A 20,896-nucleotide genomic window follows, 5' to 3' on the forward strand; every position below is an offset into this window, starting at 1 on the left:
GGATAGAGGGAGTATCCTTTATAACGACTAAACTATATCACTGAAATTGTTAAATCGAATGTTATAATCAAAGTTCAAACTTCAATTCTTTCATTATATAAAAAAATAATATAAAATTTTGGACGAGTCTTGATCCTCCCAAACCTAAAGGGCAGGGACGGAGATAGAAGGGGGACCAACAGAGGTCACGGTCCCCCTAAATATTTTTGAATATTTTTTTATACTACCATGGTATTATATTATTGGCTTAATTTCAATTTTGATTCTCCTATTTTATTAAACTTATAAAAATGGTCCCTTTTTTTATTCAAATTTTTGGCTCTGTTTTTATACTTGGTGTATATTTGATCCCAACATATGTTTTTCCAATTAAAAATAGTATTTTTGTACAAAAAAGGTGATTTATTGGCCCAATAATGAATTCAATAAAAAAAAAAACTTTTTTGAGATTAGAACTCACCTTTTTTGATGTAAAAAGTCGCAATTTTTATGACAAAGTGCATATATTAAGACCAGAATTACAATACATATAAAAATAAAGGCCAAAAAGTTCGACTTAAAAAAATGTCTATAAAATGCGATTCACAATATTAGCTTTAAATTTATCTTATATATATATATATATATATATATATATATATATATTATATTTCTTCAATCCAACCGTTGAATTCAAAGATCTCATTGAGTAGATCAACTTTACAATTTTTTTATAAAAATTCAAAACTGTTTAATACTTTTTCTGATAACTTCAATTGAACTTACGACAAACTTTTAAAAAAATCGTTGAATTTCAATAGTCTGAATACATAACTACATTTTTTGAATTTTTATAAAAATTTGTGGAGTTGATCTACTCAATGAGATCTTTGAATTCAACAGTTGGATTGAAGAAAAATAATGCCGATATCGAGTTATTAAGCACAGTTAGTCAATGAAGACTTACTCATAAAATCAATTAATCGAGTTATATTGTGCTTTCAAAATTTTGTTTTTTCTTTATTAACTTATATTTTTAAACTCGGCTCACCTTAAGCTAAATTTCTGGCTCCGTCTCTACTAAAGGGGATCTGCATGTTGTAGTAGTTCCATATACACCTTTCAAACTCTCCATGGTGGCTGGCGGGGTACTCTTAAATGAGATTGGGAGTTGATATTTTTGATTACCCATGTGGCAGTATGTATGGGCTATGTAGCATCCTATGCTGTGGCTGAGCACCGCCAGTGCAACCTTACCTGTCCACCTTTGCCCGACATGGTTTAGTGCAACACGTGATTGCCACGCTATGTGTTTGGGACCAACCAGGTGGCCTAAAAAGAGTTGCTGACTTGGACAAATAAAGATATATATAACGAACAAAAAGCACAAAAGGAAATTAAGAAGGAATATAAGTTTATCTCTTCATTAGTCTTTATTTATCTACACTTCATTCTTTATCCAAATTCCTTGAAGTTTGGGAGGAATAAATTAGGATCTAAAATTCAAAATATATACTCTATCTCAATTAGAAGTAGTTTTCATATAATAAGATATTCAATAAGTTTAAAATAAGACGAATTATTTGATACACATTTTATTTGAATAAGTATCAATATATTTGTTGAGATAGATAATTCTAATGAGATTATGATTAATATTTAAAATTTTCTATATTAAATATTATTTATAAACCTATCAAAATTATCCATCTCAAATGTAACAAAAAAAAAAAATTATCCACTTCAACGATTACTAACATATATTTAATTAAGATAAGATATATATCGGAATATTCACTTTAAAATCGTAGTACTTTTATAATTTCTTTATCCAAAATTTGATCTTTGTTAGTATTTTGATTAGTCTATAAAATTAAAATATATCTTTCAAAGGAATAAAAGCAAATAATAGATATATTTACATGACAAAAACAGAAGTACAATTGATACTATAATTAAAATTTATGTCATGTATATATCATTCAATTGATATATGCAAAAACGCCGCCATATAATAACATAGGCTTGAATCTAGAATTTCACACTACTATATATCCTAAAATTTAGGAGATTAAAATCACACAATTGAAACTAAAAAAGTTAAAATCACACAATTGTAAAATTTGAAGGAATAAAATTATATTTAAGCCAAAGAAAAAATATGAAAAGGTCGGCGGCTAAACAACTTATTATCCATTTACTTTTTATTTATCAGTCAATTAAACAGTAAGTTATAACCTTGTTTTGGATAATCAACAAAATATACGTAGACATTTATATAGATATGGATGGATGATGTAGCTACTGTTCTGGAATATATTAATCTGACTCTTCTCTTTATTAATATGTTGATTTGATTTTCTTTATATTTCTTTGCCGTTTGGAAACACAAAATCTTTTAAAGCACTCTAAAATATCTAAATAAAAAATGTTTATGTTATGTTATGTTACTTTATAATTTGCGCCGGTTGCTTTTGCATTGGATTGCTGCAATGGATGTGGATATGGTATGTGAAAAAGAAACCAAAATAAAAGCCGCAGTAATTGAACGAAACCTTAGCTTGCAAAAGGTAAATTAAGCTGATTAAATTAAATTATAAATTCCACAAGGTATACAGTGTTTCTTTTTAATATAAATAAAAAGGTTTTGTACCTGTATCCAAAAAAAAAAAGTTTTGTTCCAACAGAAAGTTATAAAATATAGGCAATTAGAAGAATGGATTGTTAGGGTCAGAAAAAGAGAATGATTCCACAGGTATACGGTGTTTCTTTTTACTTTGTATTGGAGTATTTTTATAAAAAATTAATAAAAAGTAATGAAAATTATTTTGAACTAGCTTATTTATTACGGTATAAATTTAAAAAAGTAATTTTTAACATTCAATAATTAGATATTTACGTTAGAGATTTTGATTTAATAAAGACAAAATTACACCGCAAGTCTTTTATTTATTTTTTTTAACACTTTGATATTTTTTTTTGTTGTAACAATTTGGTCTTTATTTTTTTTAACACTTTGGTTATTTATTTCTGATGTTTACTCTCATTATCTTAATTTTTTTTTTATAATTAAAAACAACTTTTTGTATTATTTTGTATTTATAAGCTAGTTCGAACTTTCATTTTATTAAATACTTCAAATGTCATCGATTAGTTTATTAGTACATTATCAGCTAATGTATTGTTACGTTATCGACTATTTTATCAAATATAGCCATAGTGTATCTCTTGTTGAATACTTCAAATATCTCTTGTTGAATATGAGGATCGGGAAAATTGAGATTCTACTCTTCGATTAGTTCAAATTGGTTATGAATCAAAGCCATTCGATTTAGAATGGTAGCTTCGTCATTTTATCCTATGGACGACTGATGTCTGTTGTTTGGAACAAATTTCGATTATAGTACGTGTAGTTGTGGTGATGTTTGTTTGTAACAAAACACTATCAACATTCTTTTTTAGGGTTGGTGTGGTTTGCTTGGTTCTGGTCATCTCAAGTCATGAGTGTTTGATATGTTGGGAAGTTTCTTACAAACATCGTCAATGACTCAAAGTTCATCTGAGTTGGCACTAAAGTACAAACAACTTATGGAGAATTGAAGGGGTACATATGCAAAACTTCAACGCTCAAGTTAATGTGTGATTGAAAAAGTATAATGAGATTATTAGAAAGAACCTATGTACATTTTACTCGGATCATATTAGGGCTGCTCATGAAAATTCCATTGTGACCATTGTGGGAATCATTGTAATATTCTCAACATGATGCTCATTGTGATTTTTGCAAAGTGTGTCATCCATTAGAGAGAAGAGTTTCAAGTCCAAACTAAAATGTGCCCATATCTAGTCCAAAACAAAATGTCATTCATTTGTTTTGATGTTTGTTTAGTATATGCACAAAAGGGGGAAAAAAAAACAGTTTGCATTAGAATCTTAATCAATGGAAATAGAGGTTAATTTGTTTTTGCATTTTTGGTCCATAATGGGTGTATCGTGTAGTTAGAAAATACAGATTCATTTCGTAATCTTTAATGATTTTGTTAACAATAAGTCTTTCCATCATAAATTCTTATTAAAAAGTTGATTTGACATGTTAAGTTTTTTTGTTTTTTTTGGTTACACTTGACATGTTAAGTTAAATGCACATATGTCTACCATCCGTTATATTCTGTGTAGGTTTCAATGACCAACCCACACAAGCACAATAGTATTTCAAAACTCTAGAGAAGATTTTGGTGATTGGATCCTCTCATTCACCCTCCTCTCTCTCTCAATCCTCTCTATCTCTCTCTTAATTTCAATCTCTCTCTTTAATAAAAAAATTTAAAATAATAATGAGAGAGAGTGAGATTAAGAGAGATAAAGAGGATTGAGAGAGATGAAAATGAGAGTAAAGGAGAGATCCAAATCCAAGATTTTGGTATCCACATAAAGACTACATTATTCACTTTAAAAAAAAATGAGAATCATTTTTGCCGACAAAAAAAAATTCAAAAGCTAAAACTGTTCATTGTGGCCAATTGATGTATCTATTCATTTTAATAAAGTTTTTTTAAATGAGAAATACAATATTATAGATACAAAAAATAAGAGAAAGTTTAGAATACAAATGAATACAAATTACCATCATAAATCTATCACCTAAAACAATCGAGGATCACTGAAACTTGGCCAATGAATACAAAAGTAAAAACACGCAAACTTGGCCAATGTAAAATAAATATAGCCCCAACACCTCAAACATATGAGGATCACTGAAAACCAATCGACACCATAAGCAAATTAAGAGTTTCAACATAAAAAAGGGTTCATCCCCACTCATAGAAGGAATAGGGGGTGCCGGTATTACATCGTTTAGAGTAAAAAAGATAATTTGCACAATAACATGTCAAATTAGTAATCACCTAAACATATCACGAGGAGACACCTACTTAACACTCAACCACCTGAAAATTTTATATGAGACCGATAAAATTTGACTTAAAAAAAACAAATAGATGATCAGTAGAGTCTGACTCAAGACCGCATAACAAACATAGAATCACCAACATTTCCAATCACTTATTATTCAATCCGATACAATTTTTATAGATGTCGAAAATACATAAAAACTCATGAAAAAAAACTTTACTTTTGTCAATTTTGTATGTCAATTTAACATTTATTTTATCTTTTCTTTTGAGTTGCAAATATTTAATATTTCTTTCATCATAAAGATGTTGAAGAGTTTTTGTTGGGGATTGAAAAGTTATTCGCAATAAAAACAACCGCTTCAGTTTTAATACTTGCATGTGAAGTAACCATCATTAAAATAGATATATATATATCATATGGGTCATGCTAAACAGTGCCCCCGGGGCACTTGTTAAGCATACCTAAAAAGGAAATAAAAAATAAAATTTATATTGAAAAGATAACTTTTTATACTTTTGAGGCATTGAATGCACGTATTTCGAGACAAAATTTCTATTTTAACATGCTTAACTAGTGCCCCGGGGGCACTGTTTAGCATTTTCCATATCATATATTAGGTGTATATATAAAATAATAGATAAGTTTTAATAGGATATGCATAAGAGTATAAAAATCTGGTAGGAAGGAAAGAAGAATTGTTGTAATCGTGTACGTAGAGGAAATGGGCAAAATGTTCGAGTAGGATTCCACATGAAAAGTATCACATATGGAGCCAAAAACCATTATACACTTAATAGACTAATATATATGTGTGATAAGTGTTAAAAAACACTAATATATGTTATACTTGTTGCGATACCGCTGATATTTAAGTGTGAGTTAAAATAAATAAAGTAAAAATTGAACAACATATATATAAATATAAATAAGAAGATTCATAAATTTAGTATTTTAAAATTTTAAATTAAAATTGTAGTGTTTAACTCATTTATATAATTAACATTATCAAAACGCGATTGACTTGATCGAATAATATGAGAGGTTTAATGATATATTTTTTTGAATGACATATTATTAGTTGTTAGTATATTATAATCAGGGGCGTCTCCAACTTTTTGGAGACCCTGTGCATTATTAAAAATAGGTCCTAATAAAAGAAAAAATGTAAAAGAAAAAATCAAAAGAATTATCATCGATTTAAATTACAAATAACATCGATAACACTAAAAAATAATCATTTTTTCACTACTATAAAAAATGTTTGATAAATAGGACAATCGCTATTATACTATAGTTTTATCCATTTGATAAAACTATAGTATAACAATTACCGTCTAAAAAATTATTCACAATAGAAAAATATCTTTTAGGATATTTTGAACTCCCTTCGATCTTATATATAAGAAAAATTTTGTTTTTTAGGTTCATTGTAAAACGAATGTAACTAAATATAGTCTAGATACATTCATTTTACAATGAACCTAAAAAACAAAATTTTTCTTATATAGAGGACCGGAGGCAGTAACTAATAAATCTCTCGTTTTAGAATAAAGATAATCTCAAATATCGGGACAACACAATCTCTCATTTAAAAGGCTATACAATCCCTAATTTTATACCTCTCATTTATTAATACTACTACCCTATAATTTTTTTAGAGGCCCCTATTTTTTATGGGGCCTTAGGCCATAGCACATGTGGCACATGTGGTGTAGACGCCACTGATTATAATGTTATATGTTAGTTTTTTCTCCTTGTCTAAAGTTAAACCCAAGACTTACAACTCAATAACCCTTAAATCAATTAGCTTATCCAGTTGAACTACCATTCCACTCAGAGGTAATGATACATAAATCCAATACTTGACCAATTTTTGTGAAACTATAATGTCCAACTCATTTATTTGATTGCTCAATCCAATATGGGGCATCATATTCTTAAGGATCATGTTAACTAGGAGGAACATTTCTAATGTCCCTATGACATATGTTAGTCTCCTTTTTCCCTTTTTTTTTTACTCATAAATATTTTCCAATTATTAAACATTACTAATGTAGTTATTAACCCCCCTTACATATTTTTGTTTCTCTTTTTATTTATTTATTTATTTATTATTATCACACTTTTAAGATATGCCAACTTTTTTTTTTTTTGATTGAAAGATATGCCAACTTAATTGAGATATCTATTCAATTCTTAATGCCTAAATGTTCTCTTAGCTTAAAAAAATGTAATTAAAAATATAAAAAGAAATGTAACGTGGCAATTGGGGCATCATATCATAGTAGTATTAGACATTAGTAGTAAGTGACCGGCCACAAGATTTTGGAAAGGTAGGAACCGAACCACCAAAATGGCTCGCAATTGCAATGCGTTGTTGTACCTAAATAAGAAGGTTCAACTCCAACGACTCCACTACTAATTTTTTTGGATTCCAAACAAAGATAAACGACCTTCTCATTCAACTTCCTTTTTTGTCCTTTTACGTTAGGTATTTTTATGGATAAGATTCATTTGCTGCCTCCATTCTTCCACCATCTTCTTCTTCCCTACTTTTCTCATTCATATTTATTAATTCAATTCAATTCAATTTCATTTTACAAATACACACATATTTGACCATTTAGGAAAAAATAATTTCTGTTGAAAAAGATTACATTCAACTCCCATAAGTTTTATCTTCTTGAAATGGACTTGTTCATTAACAATTTTTTCCTAACAACTAGCATTTTTTACATGTAGTTTATAATATTATTTATAGATTACTTCAAGTAATTTTTAAATGTATAGATTATCAATTTTATGTCAATTTCACTTGTTTTATCTTAATTGCAAAAAGCTTAAATGCTAAAAACACTTAAAAAATTTAAATGATTATTATCTAAATTTTTTAAAGAATCAAAGTATTACAAATACGAAATTTAAAGAACTTATCAATATATTGGTCTAATTAATATTCAATGTTTATCCGCTATTTTATTTCAAGTGCTAGTTTACTAAACACTACAACTTCAATATACTATTATCTTTTAGTGTTAGAATTCTACACTTTTAAGAAAAACAAATAGAAAATTCTAAATTTGAATTGCAATCTTTATATATCGTAAAATCTTTATCAATTAAATTATGCTTCCTTACTTTTTCAATTCTAAATTTTACTTTTTAAAGAGAAAAATAATGGTAAATATTACACCTTTTTAAAATGAATGAATGAGAGTATTATGATTCAAACTCTGATCCCTGCCTATAACGTGCGATATTCCTATTAACTAAGATATGTTCACCGACGAAATTTATCTACTAGAGTCTATAAAAAACATACATTCCATATTGTGTGACTAAAATTCAAACTAAAATCCTACAATATCCAACACGCCGTAACTTTCAAATTCCTCGTTCTTTATCTTGTGTCTTTGTCTGATTCCTACCTAGTCCACACGTCTTTTTTTTCTGCCCCTTAAAAAAAGAACCCCAAATCTTCCTTCTCTCATATATCCATATCAAATTATAAATACCCTTTTTCTCTTCATTGCCCTCTTCAAACCAACACAACACAACTTCAAAGTTCAAACATACAACTCATTCTTTCATTCACTTCTAACAATAAACACTATTTATCATCTCTTTTTCAAAGATGGTTGATTTAGAATGGAAATCAAAGATGCTAAACTCAAACAACATATCACCAAAATCACCCAAACTGTCCTTACCCTTACCCACTTTACATCTTCCTCTTCCACTCTCACCAAACGACATCACAACAGCGTCGTTAAATATTTGCACCGCATACGAAAACTATCTCCGCCTCCCTAACCTAAAAACCCACTGGGCCACCAACACTTTCCCTAATTGGCCCAACGAGCCCGTCATAAAGCCCGCCTTAACCGCTCTCGAAATCACTTTCCGTTTCATCACAACCATTTTATCAGACCCAAGACCATACACCAACAAACGCGAATGGGCCCGGCGGGCCGAATCACTCACAAAAGCCCAAATCCACCTCATCGCTATTCTCTCCGAAGAAGAGGAAGAAAACCCAAACACACGTGGCAAAGCACCGGTAAATGACGTCATCAACATAAACAAAAATCAGTTTAGATGCTACAGTGAACAAAGCTTGCTACCAAAACTCGCCACGTGGCAGCAATCAAAGCAAATAGCGCAACGAATATTTTCCACCGTGGAATCTGAAATGATGACGTGTAGTTACACGTTAGGTTTAGGTGAACCGAATTTTAGCGGCAAATCGATTCTCCGTTACGACGACGTTTGTAAACCGAGTTTGATCCACTCCTTAGAAACGACGCCGTTTGATCATGTAACGAATTACGAGAATCGTAATCTACACGCGATTCACCAGATTTTCGAGTCATGGACACGCGCAGCGCGTGTATTAATGGAGCGTGTGAATGAGGATATAGATAACAGAGCATTTGAGAAAGCCGCGAGTGAGATCTACGCGGTGGAAAGAATCTGGAAACTTCTAATCGAAATTGAAGATTTACACATGATGATGGATCCAGAAGATTTTCTAAAACTAAAGAAGAAACTAGGAATGCGATCATGTAACGAAACGGTGCCGTTTTGTTTCCGATCAACGGAGTTAGTTACGATAACGAAGATGTGTAGAGATCTGAGACAAAAAGTACCGGAGATTTTGGAAGTTGAAGTGGACCCCACAGGTGGTCCCGGAGTAATGGAAGAAGCGATGAAGGTTTATTCGGAGAAGATGAATGGGTACGAGAAGGTTCATTTGTTGCAAGCGATGCAAGGGATTGAATCGGCGATGAAGAGATTTTTTTATGCGTATAAACAGGTTTTGACGGTTATGATGGGAAGTTCTGAAATGAATTTGGAATCGTTGAATCGGATTTTTCTTGAACCGACTTGGTTTCCTAGCTTGGATGCTGCTAAGACTTTTCTTGGGTATTTTTGGGAAAATTACGAAAATAGTACGATTAATTGGTAATTTTAATTTACGAGATTTTATACTATACTACTTACAAATACAGGAGATTAAAATAGAAATTATCCTTTCCTTTTTTATATGTGGGTTAAATTATGTAATAGGCTGTGGAGTGTGGAGGCATTTGACTTTTGTGAAAATCTTTCTACGTAAAATATTTATATTTTTGAGTCATTCTTACAATCTACTACTTTGTTTTTTTCCCGCTTTAAATTGATCTATCTCATTTTTATTGAAGAAGAAAAACATGATCTTTGTGATTGAGTGAGTATGAATAGGTGAGCGCGAGCTTCAACATCTTCAACATCGTCGGTTGAGATATGTGAGAGCCTGAGAGGAGGTAGTAGTATTAGTGTCGGACGCTAAAGTCAATAAGAGAGCAATTAGTGTAAGATTTTTAGGATTAGAATTGTGTATGTTAGTTAATTGTAAGAAAACGTTTATATAAACACATGAAAGGGGCTGTTGAGGACCGCTAAGAACAATGCACCATTTAGGTTTGGATTCGGTGGACGGTAGAAGCATTACTATTTATTGATTGATTGAGGCATTTTTAGTAGGAGATGATTCAAGGTTGATGGAAAGATTTCATTGATTTGGCCTTTGTACAAGGGTTTTGAGATGACCGTGGATTGGACCTTTTGCTAATCTTAAACAAAAAAAAATAGGTGTGTGAAGTAAAATTTAATTATTCGCCTAAAATGTAAAATCTTTAAGTTGTTTTGTGAAATATTTGATGTAAAACAATCGTAAAGATCATATTGTCAGTAAGGATGAAATCCGTGGTGGAGTGGAGGGTGTGGTGAGTTTAAACCAATCTAATAGCCTTTACAACATGATAATAACTACTCAAAGAGGTTATTGATATCCTTAGATTGAAGAGGATAATAGGCATATATGGCAATGGGGATTGATTTTGAAAAGGTATTTCATGTACTCCCTCCGGTTCTTAATATAAGAGACACTTTGCTTTTTAGATTCATTGCGAATTTAATGTATTTAGTCAATAATATAGACTAAATACATTAATCTAGAAAGTCAAATTTCTCTTGTATTAAGGACATGAGGGAGTATATGATAAGGTGGATGCTTGTGGAGAATATGGACACACCTACTAAGTTTAGATTATCAATACCGAGATTGTGATATCTCTATCTGAAGTTGTTAAAATCACGGTTTAACTATAACTTTGAATTCAGTAAATTCAAATGAATTTACTAAACATGATTCATTCGAATTTAATAAACTCAAAAATAAAATTGAGTTTACTTACTTGACCGGACTCGTAATAAAGTTGTAAGAGTGTACATTTAGTACTCAAGAATGAAGTCTATTATTTGGAAGTGTTATTACATGCTAAAATTAAATGCATATTTGAGTACCAAGATATCTAACTTCAAGTTGTTATATCCAAGAGGAATGGTTCAAGGTATGGGAGAAGTGATAATGAATTTAGATCAAGGATATCCTCCTGATAGTTAAACAATGGATATTCAAATAGTGATGGGTTGTTCAATTTTTTTAAATTTTTTTATAGATGATCTATACGATATAAACTTTTAATTTAACGGTGAATTTTGTAAAATTCATATTCATTATAGTGTTTTCGATGATTTGTGCACGGTGCACAACTTAAGAGACTTGTGCACCAATCACCATAAACTTTGCCGATTAATAGGTTGTGAATGAGATATGTCATGTTTCATTTTAATTTTGAAATGAGGGAGTTCACAATCACTTTATATTTTATTGAAAACACACGGTCCAAATGTAATTTTTTTTTTTTTTGACAAAAGGGTGCTTATAGCATTTCATTAATTAAAATGTGTTCAATACAACTTGGAACATCAACCAAGATCTGGAAACTAGCTGATAATGTAGCCGCCTTAGCTAGACAATGGGCAACCTCATTTGCTTGTCTCCGCACAAACTCTACACTAGAGTTGCTATAATAATTATTAAAAACCATATTACACTGATTCATAATAACACCAAATTCAGAGTAATCTTTAACTGAAGAATGGAAGCTATCAACCACTCTCTTTGAATCCAATTCAAAATCAACAGGACCTAGCTGGAGCTCATGTACCCAATTTAGCGCTGACAGAAGACCGAGTGCTTCACCAATGTGTACCTCGCATCTTGGTGTGAACCATTCTGTTTTAGCTAAAACGAAAGCACCATGTTCGTCTCTGATACAAATCCCAATACCAACTCTGTCAGAGCTCGGCGGGAAGGAAGCATCTATGTTGCATTTCACTCGGCCCGTCGTCGGTCTACGCCAAGATCTTACCACAGAGTCCTGAACAGTCGGGCCTGACTTGGAAGCGACAATACGGACTGCTTTCCAATCCTGCAACATATTAACAGCACGAGAAAAAACAAAATGTTGAGCATCAATTACATTATTCCAAAGCTGATTATTACGTTGCTTCCAAATACTCCACAAAACGCAAGCAAAAACTGCTGAATCATCTTTTGACAGCTGCTGCAGAATTTGAAAGATAATGGCCGGAGCGTCGTTATTATTAGCTAAAGCATTTGAGACAACTTGGGAGAACCCAACCATAATCCACACATTCTGACTACTTGGACATTTAAATAAAAGATGTTCACTATCCTCATTATCACCACCACACAAGGCACATAGCTGCGTACAATCAACTCCTTTATCTCGCAACCGGACACGAGTCGGAAAACACTTTCGACAAACGCGCCAAACCAGATTTTTAACTTTTGGCGGTGCTTCAATGTTCCACACCAAATTCCAACTACCATTAACACGCAAATGAGAGGTATCAAGGAGCTCACGTACACAAATTCTATAAGCACTTCTGACAGAATATTCACCTTTGCTTTCACCACGCCAAAGCCGTCTATCATCCGAAACTGATGGGTAGAGGGGGGTAGCAAGAATTCTAGCTACCGAAGTTTGATCAAACATGGATGATATACGGCGTACATTCCAAGCCCTTGAGTCATTCTCCATAAGGTCAGAGACCGTAAAACCAGAATACATTAGATTGTTATGATTAATTGGTTCAAGAGGGAGAGCATCAGCAAGCCAATTTTCATTCCAAAGTGGAATATTATTACCATCACCAATCCTCCATCTACAACCTGCTCTAATTAAGAATTTGGAGTTGCAAATACTTCTCCAAACAAAACTAGGATTGTGACCAAGACTAGAATCAAGAAAGCTACAATTTGGGAAATATTTAGCTTTGTATAACTTAGCAATCAGAATATTGGGACTAGTAAGAATACGCCAACTCTGCTTACCTATCATAGCTAGATTAAAAGCTGAGAGATCTTTAAATCCCATTCCGCCATCAACCTTATGCATAGATAATTTATCCCATGACAACCAATTAATACCTCTGTTCTGAGCTCCAGAATGACCCCACCAGAAGGAATTCATCAATTTTTCAATCTCATCACATAGTGAAGAAGGCAGGATAAATATACTCATGAAATAATTCGGTATAGCCTGAAGAACCGATTTAATGAGCACTTCACGCCCCGCTTTTGATAAACATTTACTACTCCACGAATTAATCTTCTTCCACACCCTGTCTTTTATAAAATTGAAAGTTGCTTTTTTACTTCTCCCAATCAAGGAAGGGAGCCCCAGATATTTCCCTGTACCAAGAACAGTTTGAACGCCAAGGATATTAGAGATATTGTTCTGAACTGCTGAATCTACATTGCGGCTACAGAAAATCTCAGATTTTTGAAAATTAATTGTCTGTCCAGAAGCCTGTTCATAAGTATTGAGAATATTCTTCATAGTAACTGCTTCATTAGTATTGGCTCGGAAAAATAAAAAACAGTCGTCAGCAAAAAGAAGATGAGAAACAATGGGAGCGTTTCTACAAATCTTGACACCATGCAAATCACCTCTAGCCTCAGCACTGCGGATGAGGGCTGAAAGGCCTTCTGCACATATGATGAAAAGATAAGGCGATAAAGGGTCTCCTTGCCTAAGACCACGACTTGGCTTAATAGACTCAGTCACATTACCGTTAACCAACACTGAGTAATCCACTGTCTCAACACATAACATGATCCAACTAATCCACTGATTGGAGAAACCCATCTTTAACATAGTGCCTCGGAGATAATTCCAGTCAATTCTGTCATAAGCTTTACTAATATCGAGCTTGAGGGCCACATCTCCTATCTTGCCCTTGGTCTTGGTTTTCATATGGTGAATGACTTCAAAAGCAACCATAACATTATCCAGGATAGATCTTCCTGGAACGAAGGCAGATTGGCTAATCGAAATGCATTTATCAAGAACGTTCTTCAGTCTATTAGCTAGTACTTTGGCCACTAATTTGTAAATCACATTACACAGAGAGATAGGACGCCAATCTTTCATCGAAACTTGGCTATCACCTTTGGGAATGAGTGAAATGTTGGTTGAATTCAAATTAGCTGGAAAAGTACCAGTTGTTAGCCAATTACAACACTGTTGGAAGATCTCTTGCCCACAAGTAGGCCAAAAATGCTGGAAAAAACCTGGATTGAAGCCATCTGGCCCCGGACACTTGTCTGATTTCATAGAAAAAATAGCCTCTTTGAACTCGTCAATCACAAAAGGGGATGTTAACAAATTGTTATCATCCATAGAGATAGAACAGTCAATCAAATCAATAACAGGTTCAATCACACTATTCTGCATTTGGAAAATGTCAACAAAATAGTCACGAGCAACTCCACATAATGCAATATTATCAGTGATCAAGTTATCAGAAGCATCCAATAAAGAGGTAATTTTGTTGACCTTTCGCCTAGAAGATGCTGAAGCATGATAGAATTTAGTATTTAAATCACCATCACGTAACCAGAAAGTTTTGGCACGTTGTCGCCAAAAAGTATCCTCCTGTACCAAAAGAAAAGACATACGCTTCCGAAGAGCATTAAAGAGATTGATATTATTAGAGTCAACATGAAATCTGATCCGATCAAGCTTCTTTCTACATTTATCCACATCGCGTCTGATATTATGAAAATGTGTTTTACTCCATTGAGATAAATCTTTAGCGCAACAATTCAGTTTTTGTGTGATGCCTTGGGACCCGTAAGTGCTCCATTGTTGTTTGACAAAAATACTACAATCAGGATCAACAAGCCAAGCATTTTCAAATTTGAATCTAGACTGACCACGTTGGCGTCTTGAATCAGGTTCACGAACTAACAATATAGGATAATGATCAGATGCAGGTGCAGGCAGATTTTCCACTATAGCATTTGGAAAAAGGATATGCCAATTTTCAGTCGCAAGAGCACGATCAAGTCTCTCCTCCACAGCTCTAACCGTACCCAAACTCTTGAACCATGTAAAAGGATATCCCTCCATATGAACATCAGATAACCCAGAATCTAACACAGATGAACGAAAACCATTGATTAGCGAGGAAGCTCTTTCATTCCTACCTTTCTTCTCATTAGCTGAGAGAATATCATTGAAATCGCCCACTATGCACCAAGGAAGATTGGACGCATAAGACAACTGTCTAAGAAAATTCCAAGATGTTCTTCTTTGTCCACTACCCGGGAATCCGTAATAGCATGTTAATCTCCAATTACCACTACCACCATCCACCACTTCAACATCAATATGGTTCTGAGAATAATTCAAAATAGTACAATTAAAAGAAGAATTCCAGAACAAAACTAAGCCACCTCCTCTACCTTCTCGATTAACAGTGAAGCAATAATCAAAACCCAAAACATAACGAAACTCCTCTGTTTTATTAGAATTAGATAATGTTTCACAAAGGAATAATACATCCGGTTTATAAACACGGACGAGGTATTTTAAATTAGGAACTGCAAGAGGACCACCTAAACCCCTACAGTTCCAACTAATTATATTCATTTTGGCTGGCGGTTCTGGAGACCAGAACTCGCCATTACAATTTTGTCAACAAATAAAGGATTAGTCTGCATCGGGACATCACAACCAGCAGTGTTAAAACCTTCATTATGTTCTTTAGACAGCACCACTTCAGCATTTGCCTCTTCAGCTTCCTCAGAAACATCCGTATTAGTCCTTAACCGTTTCTTAGGAATAGACCCAGTTTTGGTACCAGTGACCTTTTGTACTGTTCCAGCAGAGGGGGTAAGAGTCACAGCAGAACTTAGTGTTAACTGCGCAGCAGCAGAGCCATTAGTTAAACTTCTCACCATGAGAGCAGAATTGTTTGATGTACTACCTGTAACAGCTGGCAGAACAGTAGTGTTATTTCTGCGTTCATGGATAATTCTTTGCCCCATAGCAGAATTGACAAATGGGTTGGCCAAAGCCTCATGATTAATCACAAACGGAACCCACTGAACAGCTTCATCATATGCAGCAACCTGATTCATTGGATTAGTTGTAGCTGTTTGAAAGATAAAACCTCTACCTCGCACATCACGGATAACCTTCACCCTACCAAAACGAGCATGTTGAATTGGTTGACCCACATTGATGCCGATAGCTTCTGATCCCCCCATAGTGCTCCCATTTGGTGTACCATTAGTTGCATTGTTGCTACCACTCTGGCCACCACGAGTCTGGCCTCTGCCATTACGTAACCATTTATTAATAGATGCTTCTCCGCCAATTGAGCTATTACTAGTTTTCAGAAAATTTCCCCATTCCTTCTCTCCATCCACAAAACCAGGTTCGACCCTTTTAGGACAATAACTCTCAGTATGTCCAAGCACGCCACAGAGAAAACAAAAAACCCCAAGCCGTTCATATTTGAAATAAACATTGACAATGCCACCATCCTCCTTTTCGAAGGTTAGACTTTTCTTCAATGGTTCATCAACTTTGACAGCCACACGAACACGCATATAGAGTCTCCACGCACCAGAATCATTATAGTCATCATACTTGATGTAACGGCCAAGATGACTACCAATCAGCAACCCAATTGACTCATTGACATAGCCAAAGGGTAAATTAAAAATTCGAACCCACATCTCCACCTCATCTAGTTTCACAGCCAATGGTTCATCACCTATTGCCAATTTTTTCAGCACCAGCATATGGTTATCAAAAGTCCAAGGACCTGCTTGAAATATTCTATCCATATCCCACCAATGAAAAAACTGGAACAAAAATCTATTTCCTGCAATAGCTGCAATCTCAACTTGCTGGCTAGGGCGCCATAGGCTGGCGAAACACTCCTGCATAGCTTTGAATCGGACAGGTTTGTCAGTCAGCATAGTTCCAATAAGACATAATTCGAGTTTTTCATCAGGAGACAACGAAGCAGAATCAGCAGGATTTCTACCACCTGATGAAGTATCATTGATGTTGAGGTTTTCCATGGTAACTAGAGAATAAATGAACAAAATTGATAGAGCAAGGAAACTGATTTTGACTAGAAGCATAGGTTGGTGAATTATGTTGGAGAGTGTCAAAGGTCTCTGAATATATAGTAGTAAGAGAATAGAACAGCATCCCTTCAAATCAGCAGATATAATCAAGTTCCAATTCAAAGACGTGGAAGCAACTGAATTGGCTATTAATTTTTTATTTCCACTATCCCTGGTAGAACTCAGAATTATCTTCTCCATAACTTTTCCACGTAAAAAGAGATTGATATCCTTCTTCACATTTAAAATACAGCCCTGTACTACACATATATGGAGACAACAAGACCTTGATCTTCTCTTGATCAAGTTTGATTCTTGACTTAAAATGGAAACAAAAGAATCTCCAATCCCTTCACTTAACACACGGATTAAAGAATCAATCTGTACCCATAAAACCAAGAATATCCCTTTTAATTGACTATGGAAATTAGTGATCTGATGACAAAGAAAATTGACCTGTAGGAATATCATTATAAAAGAAGGATACAAAGCATCAATAAAAGATATAAAATCTACCAGATTACATGGCCCAACCCAATGAAGAGCATGAGCCGAATTGGGGATTTTACAGGCATGTATCTAAGATCTTAATAACTTCTCCCAAATTCGAATAAGACAACATCAAAGGAACAATCCCAATTCTGATTACAATTTGAGAAAAATTGGGAAAACAGATCGTATCATATCTCAGATTCTAAGGAAGAGGTTTCACAGATTGGGGAAAAATAAACACCAATACCTGAGATTAGATCATAACCCAGCGATTAGAATGGAGACCCAAACAATCGAAAACAAAACTCTCACTACAATTGAGCCTGGAGAAGTCAATCTTTAGGAGAGACGGAACTAGCAGCGCACGCATGAAAGATGAAAACCCATTACCAACCACGATTTGTTTTGCAATAATCTATTTATTCTGTGTATACAGAATCACACGAGCATGGAGAGAAGATTAAGTCATCAGTCAGGATGATGATGATATCATGGTCCAAATGTAATTTAACTAGTTAGGAACTTAATCACAAAATGAAAACAATTAATATCAAAAAATAAACTCAATCTCATGTCAACTATAAATAAGAGTTAATCTCATTCAAGTAATTCTCCACCATACATTAGTAAATTGGATTCCTTGCTAACAACAATATTGATGCAAAAATAGATTTGAAGTACAAAGATAAATAAGCAAAATTCATAAATGATATGATTTGAAACTACAATTTGATGAAGAAACATGAAAATAATTATCATTAGCAAAAAAATTAAGCTCTTACTCCTGTTTGTCTGCCTTCCAACTTTGAAAATCGACAAAATCTCTGAATTTAAAAAAACAACAATGCTTCTGGGAAAGAAATACATTCAATCAAACTAACTTATTACTTAAATGTGACAAATTTTGTGTACAACAATGCTTCTTTGGAATGTTTTATAGGTTTACTAACTTATTTACTTTACCTCTGAATTTAAAAAAACAACAATGGTGTTTTATTTACAACTTAATTACAACCATGCTTTTGTCTCTCATTTGTTTTAATGTTCATGGAGAAGAAATACATTCAATCAAACTAACTTATTACTTATAAAAAAGTTTATAGATTGAATGAAATTAAAATTTTGAAATAAAAAATTAAAATTTAGAAATAAAAAATCTTATGAAAACTACCGGTATATCAGTTTGGTTTATTTTCTCCTCAATTGAAGTTTACAAATAACAAATAAAACAAATTAAAATTGAAACAAATCAAATCCAAAAAAAAAATTGATACAAATCTAAAAAAACAAAATCTAAAATTTAACAAAAACAAATCAATCATATTGTGGTGGAGAAAACCATCTAAATCCCACTAACAACTCCTAAAAGGTAGAGATTATTAACTAAAACATAGAAACAAATCCTAATAAATATGTAATTAAATAAAATCCTAATTATCTAGTGTAAGCAAATTTTCCATCTAATAACCACAACCAATTGAAGAACAAAAAAACTGAAAGTAAGAACATAAATAGTACTTACAATCAACAGGCATAGTGTTGCTATATTTTTCTTTAATCAATTAAAGTTTAAAAAACTTACCCAGTCAAACCCTAATTTGTAAACCTGACAAACAATAAAACATTCCAAAGCAAGAAAAATGATATGATTTTAAACTAAAATTTGATGAAGAAACATGAAAATAATTATCATTAGCAAAACAATTAAGCTCTTACCCGTGTTTGTCTGACTTTTTAGAGCAGTAAAGCATCCAACTTTCGAAATCAACAAAAATCTCTGCATTTAAAAAAAACAACAAAATCATCATGATGAACAATAAAACCCAATGGCAACAAAAAGAGGATTAGAAAGAGGAATGAAAAGAAAATTAGGGATTTGGAAAAAAGAACAAAACTGAAATTACCTGCTGGATGGGTCTTGAAACAGGTTGGAGGATTCGATTGAGAAGATTGAGAAGAAAACCTAATTTGCAAACATAGACAAAAAAGAAATAAGCCACGTAAAAATCAGATGATGAAATTAAATCCATAAAACAACAGATAGATGGAAAAGCAATTTGAAACCTTTGGAGATTATGGCTTGTGCCATTCAAGACGGTTGATTCATGGAGAGAGAAGAAGTTTGAAGGAATCAAGGAGAAAGATGAGTAAGAAAGTGAGTTTAGATATTGAAAAAGAGTGGGATAAATTGAATTTTGAATTTTGAAATTGATTCTAACAAAGGAGAAAACAACAGTATTAGCAGCAGCAACATGAAAGGGACGGGTCAAGCTGCAAAATTTGAATTTTGAAAGTATTAGTCAAAGCTTGTAGAATAGGATTGCAAAGCAGCTTTTGGTTTTTCACCAAAATGGAATGGTGTGAAGATGGAGAAAGAAAGCAACAACTTGTGGGCGTCAAAATGGAACGGTTTGTCTGTGATTGAATTGTTTTTTTTGTTTGGCGTCAAAGCTTTTCTTTCTTCAGGATTGGGCTTTGTTGGGCCAGACTGTGTTGGACTCAAGTATTTTGGCCCAGCAAGCAAGGAGATGAAAGGGAGGGAAAAGAAATTCAAATTGCTGGCCAAAAGAAGCAAATTTTTTCAAATTCTTCCGGCTAGGATTTGTGCAGAATGAATGTGGGAGTGACATGTGGCTAAAATTGCCATAAAGCTGAGTTCAATTTGTGTAGTTTTAATGATAGGTCATACATGCAATTATATCTAAGATGGTAAAAAGGGAACATTTGATTATTTTTAAGAATTTTCATCCATTTATTAAATTTTTAAAAGATGATAATCCAAAAAAATTAATTAAAAGCTACTTGAAATGAGAATTTGTTGAGTAAATTTTCTTGAAAATTACTTGTGCTAAATAACTTTTCAAAAATTACTATAATAGCAAAAAACACAAAATAGTTTAAAGTTTTTTTAATAATATTTTTTTTACATTTTGCAATAAAATATTATACAAGGAATCATTTATCTTATTTATTTCTTTATCTTTTTTTACCCACATGATTTCTTTAAACGTGCACATATTATTCTTTATCTTTTTAATTCGTAACATATTTATCATTTATCTTATTTTTTTCACATAAGTTTTTACCTTTATAAACGTACATGAAACAATCTTTTATCTTATGTACTTGCAACATAATGAAGGGTTTGAATCAAGGGGACACGTA

The 20,896-nt window shown here is 32.8% G+C and overlaps 1 protein-coding gene and 1 long non-coding RNA gene across 2 annotated transcripts; one reads left to right on the forward strand and one right to left on the reverse strand.

Annotated features, from left to right (window-relative positions):
* Window positions 1–8,389: 8,389 nt before the first annotated feature.
* On the forward strand, window positions 8,390–10,039 carry LOC123924014 (nematode resistance protein-like HSPRO2). Its single transcript, XM_045976776.1, has one exon. It carries the CDS (start codon window positions 8,528–8,530, stop codon window positions 9,860–9,862), a length of 1,335 nt encoding a protein of 444 aa, XP_045832732.1. The 5' UTR covers window positions 8,390–8,527; the 3' UTR covers window positions 9,863–10,039.
* An 8,239-nt stretch (window positions 10,040–18,278) lies between these two features.
* On the reverse strand, window positions 18,279–20,336 carry LOC123923706. Its single transcript, XR_006814479.1, has 4 exons — window positions 19,796–20,336; window positions 19,636–19,694; window positions 19,448–19,508; window positions 18,279–18,581 (listed from the first exon to the last, which is right to left on the reverse strand). It is a non-coding gene; the product is annotated as an uncharacterized LOC123923706 (long non-coding RNA).
* Between the last annotated feature and the right edge of the window lie 560 nt (window positions 20,337–20,896).

The sequence above is a fragment of the Trifolium pratense genome, linkage group LG4 (assembly GCF_020283565.1).
Source record: "Trifolium pratense cultivar HEN17-A07 linkage group LG4, ARS_RC_1.1, whole genome shotgun sequence".
Taxonomy (NCBI): domain Eukaryota; kingdom Viridiplantae; phylum Streptophyta; class Magnoliopsida; order Fabales; family Fabaceae; genus Trifolium; species Trifolium pratense.

What these genes read in the sequence shown, in the direction of transcription:
- LOC123924014 (XM_045976776.1), top strand. Translation starts at nt 8,528, where the DNA reads ATGGTTGATTTAGAATGGAAATCAAAGATGCTAAACTCAAACAACATA.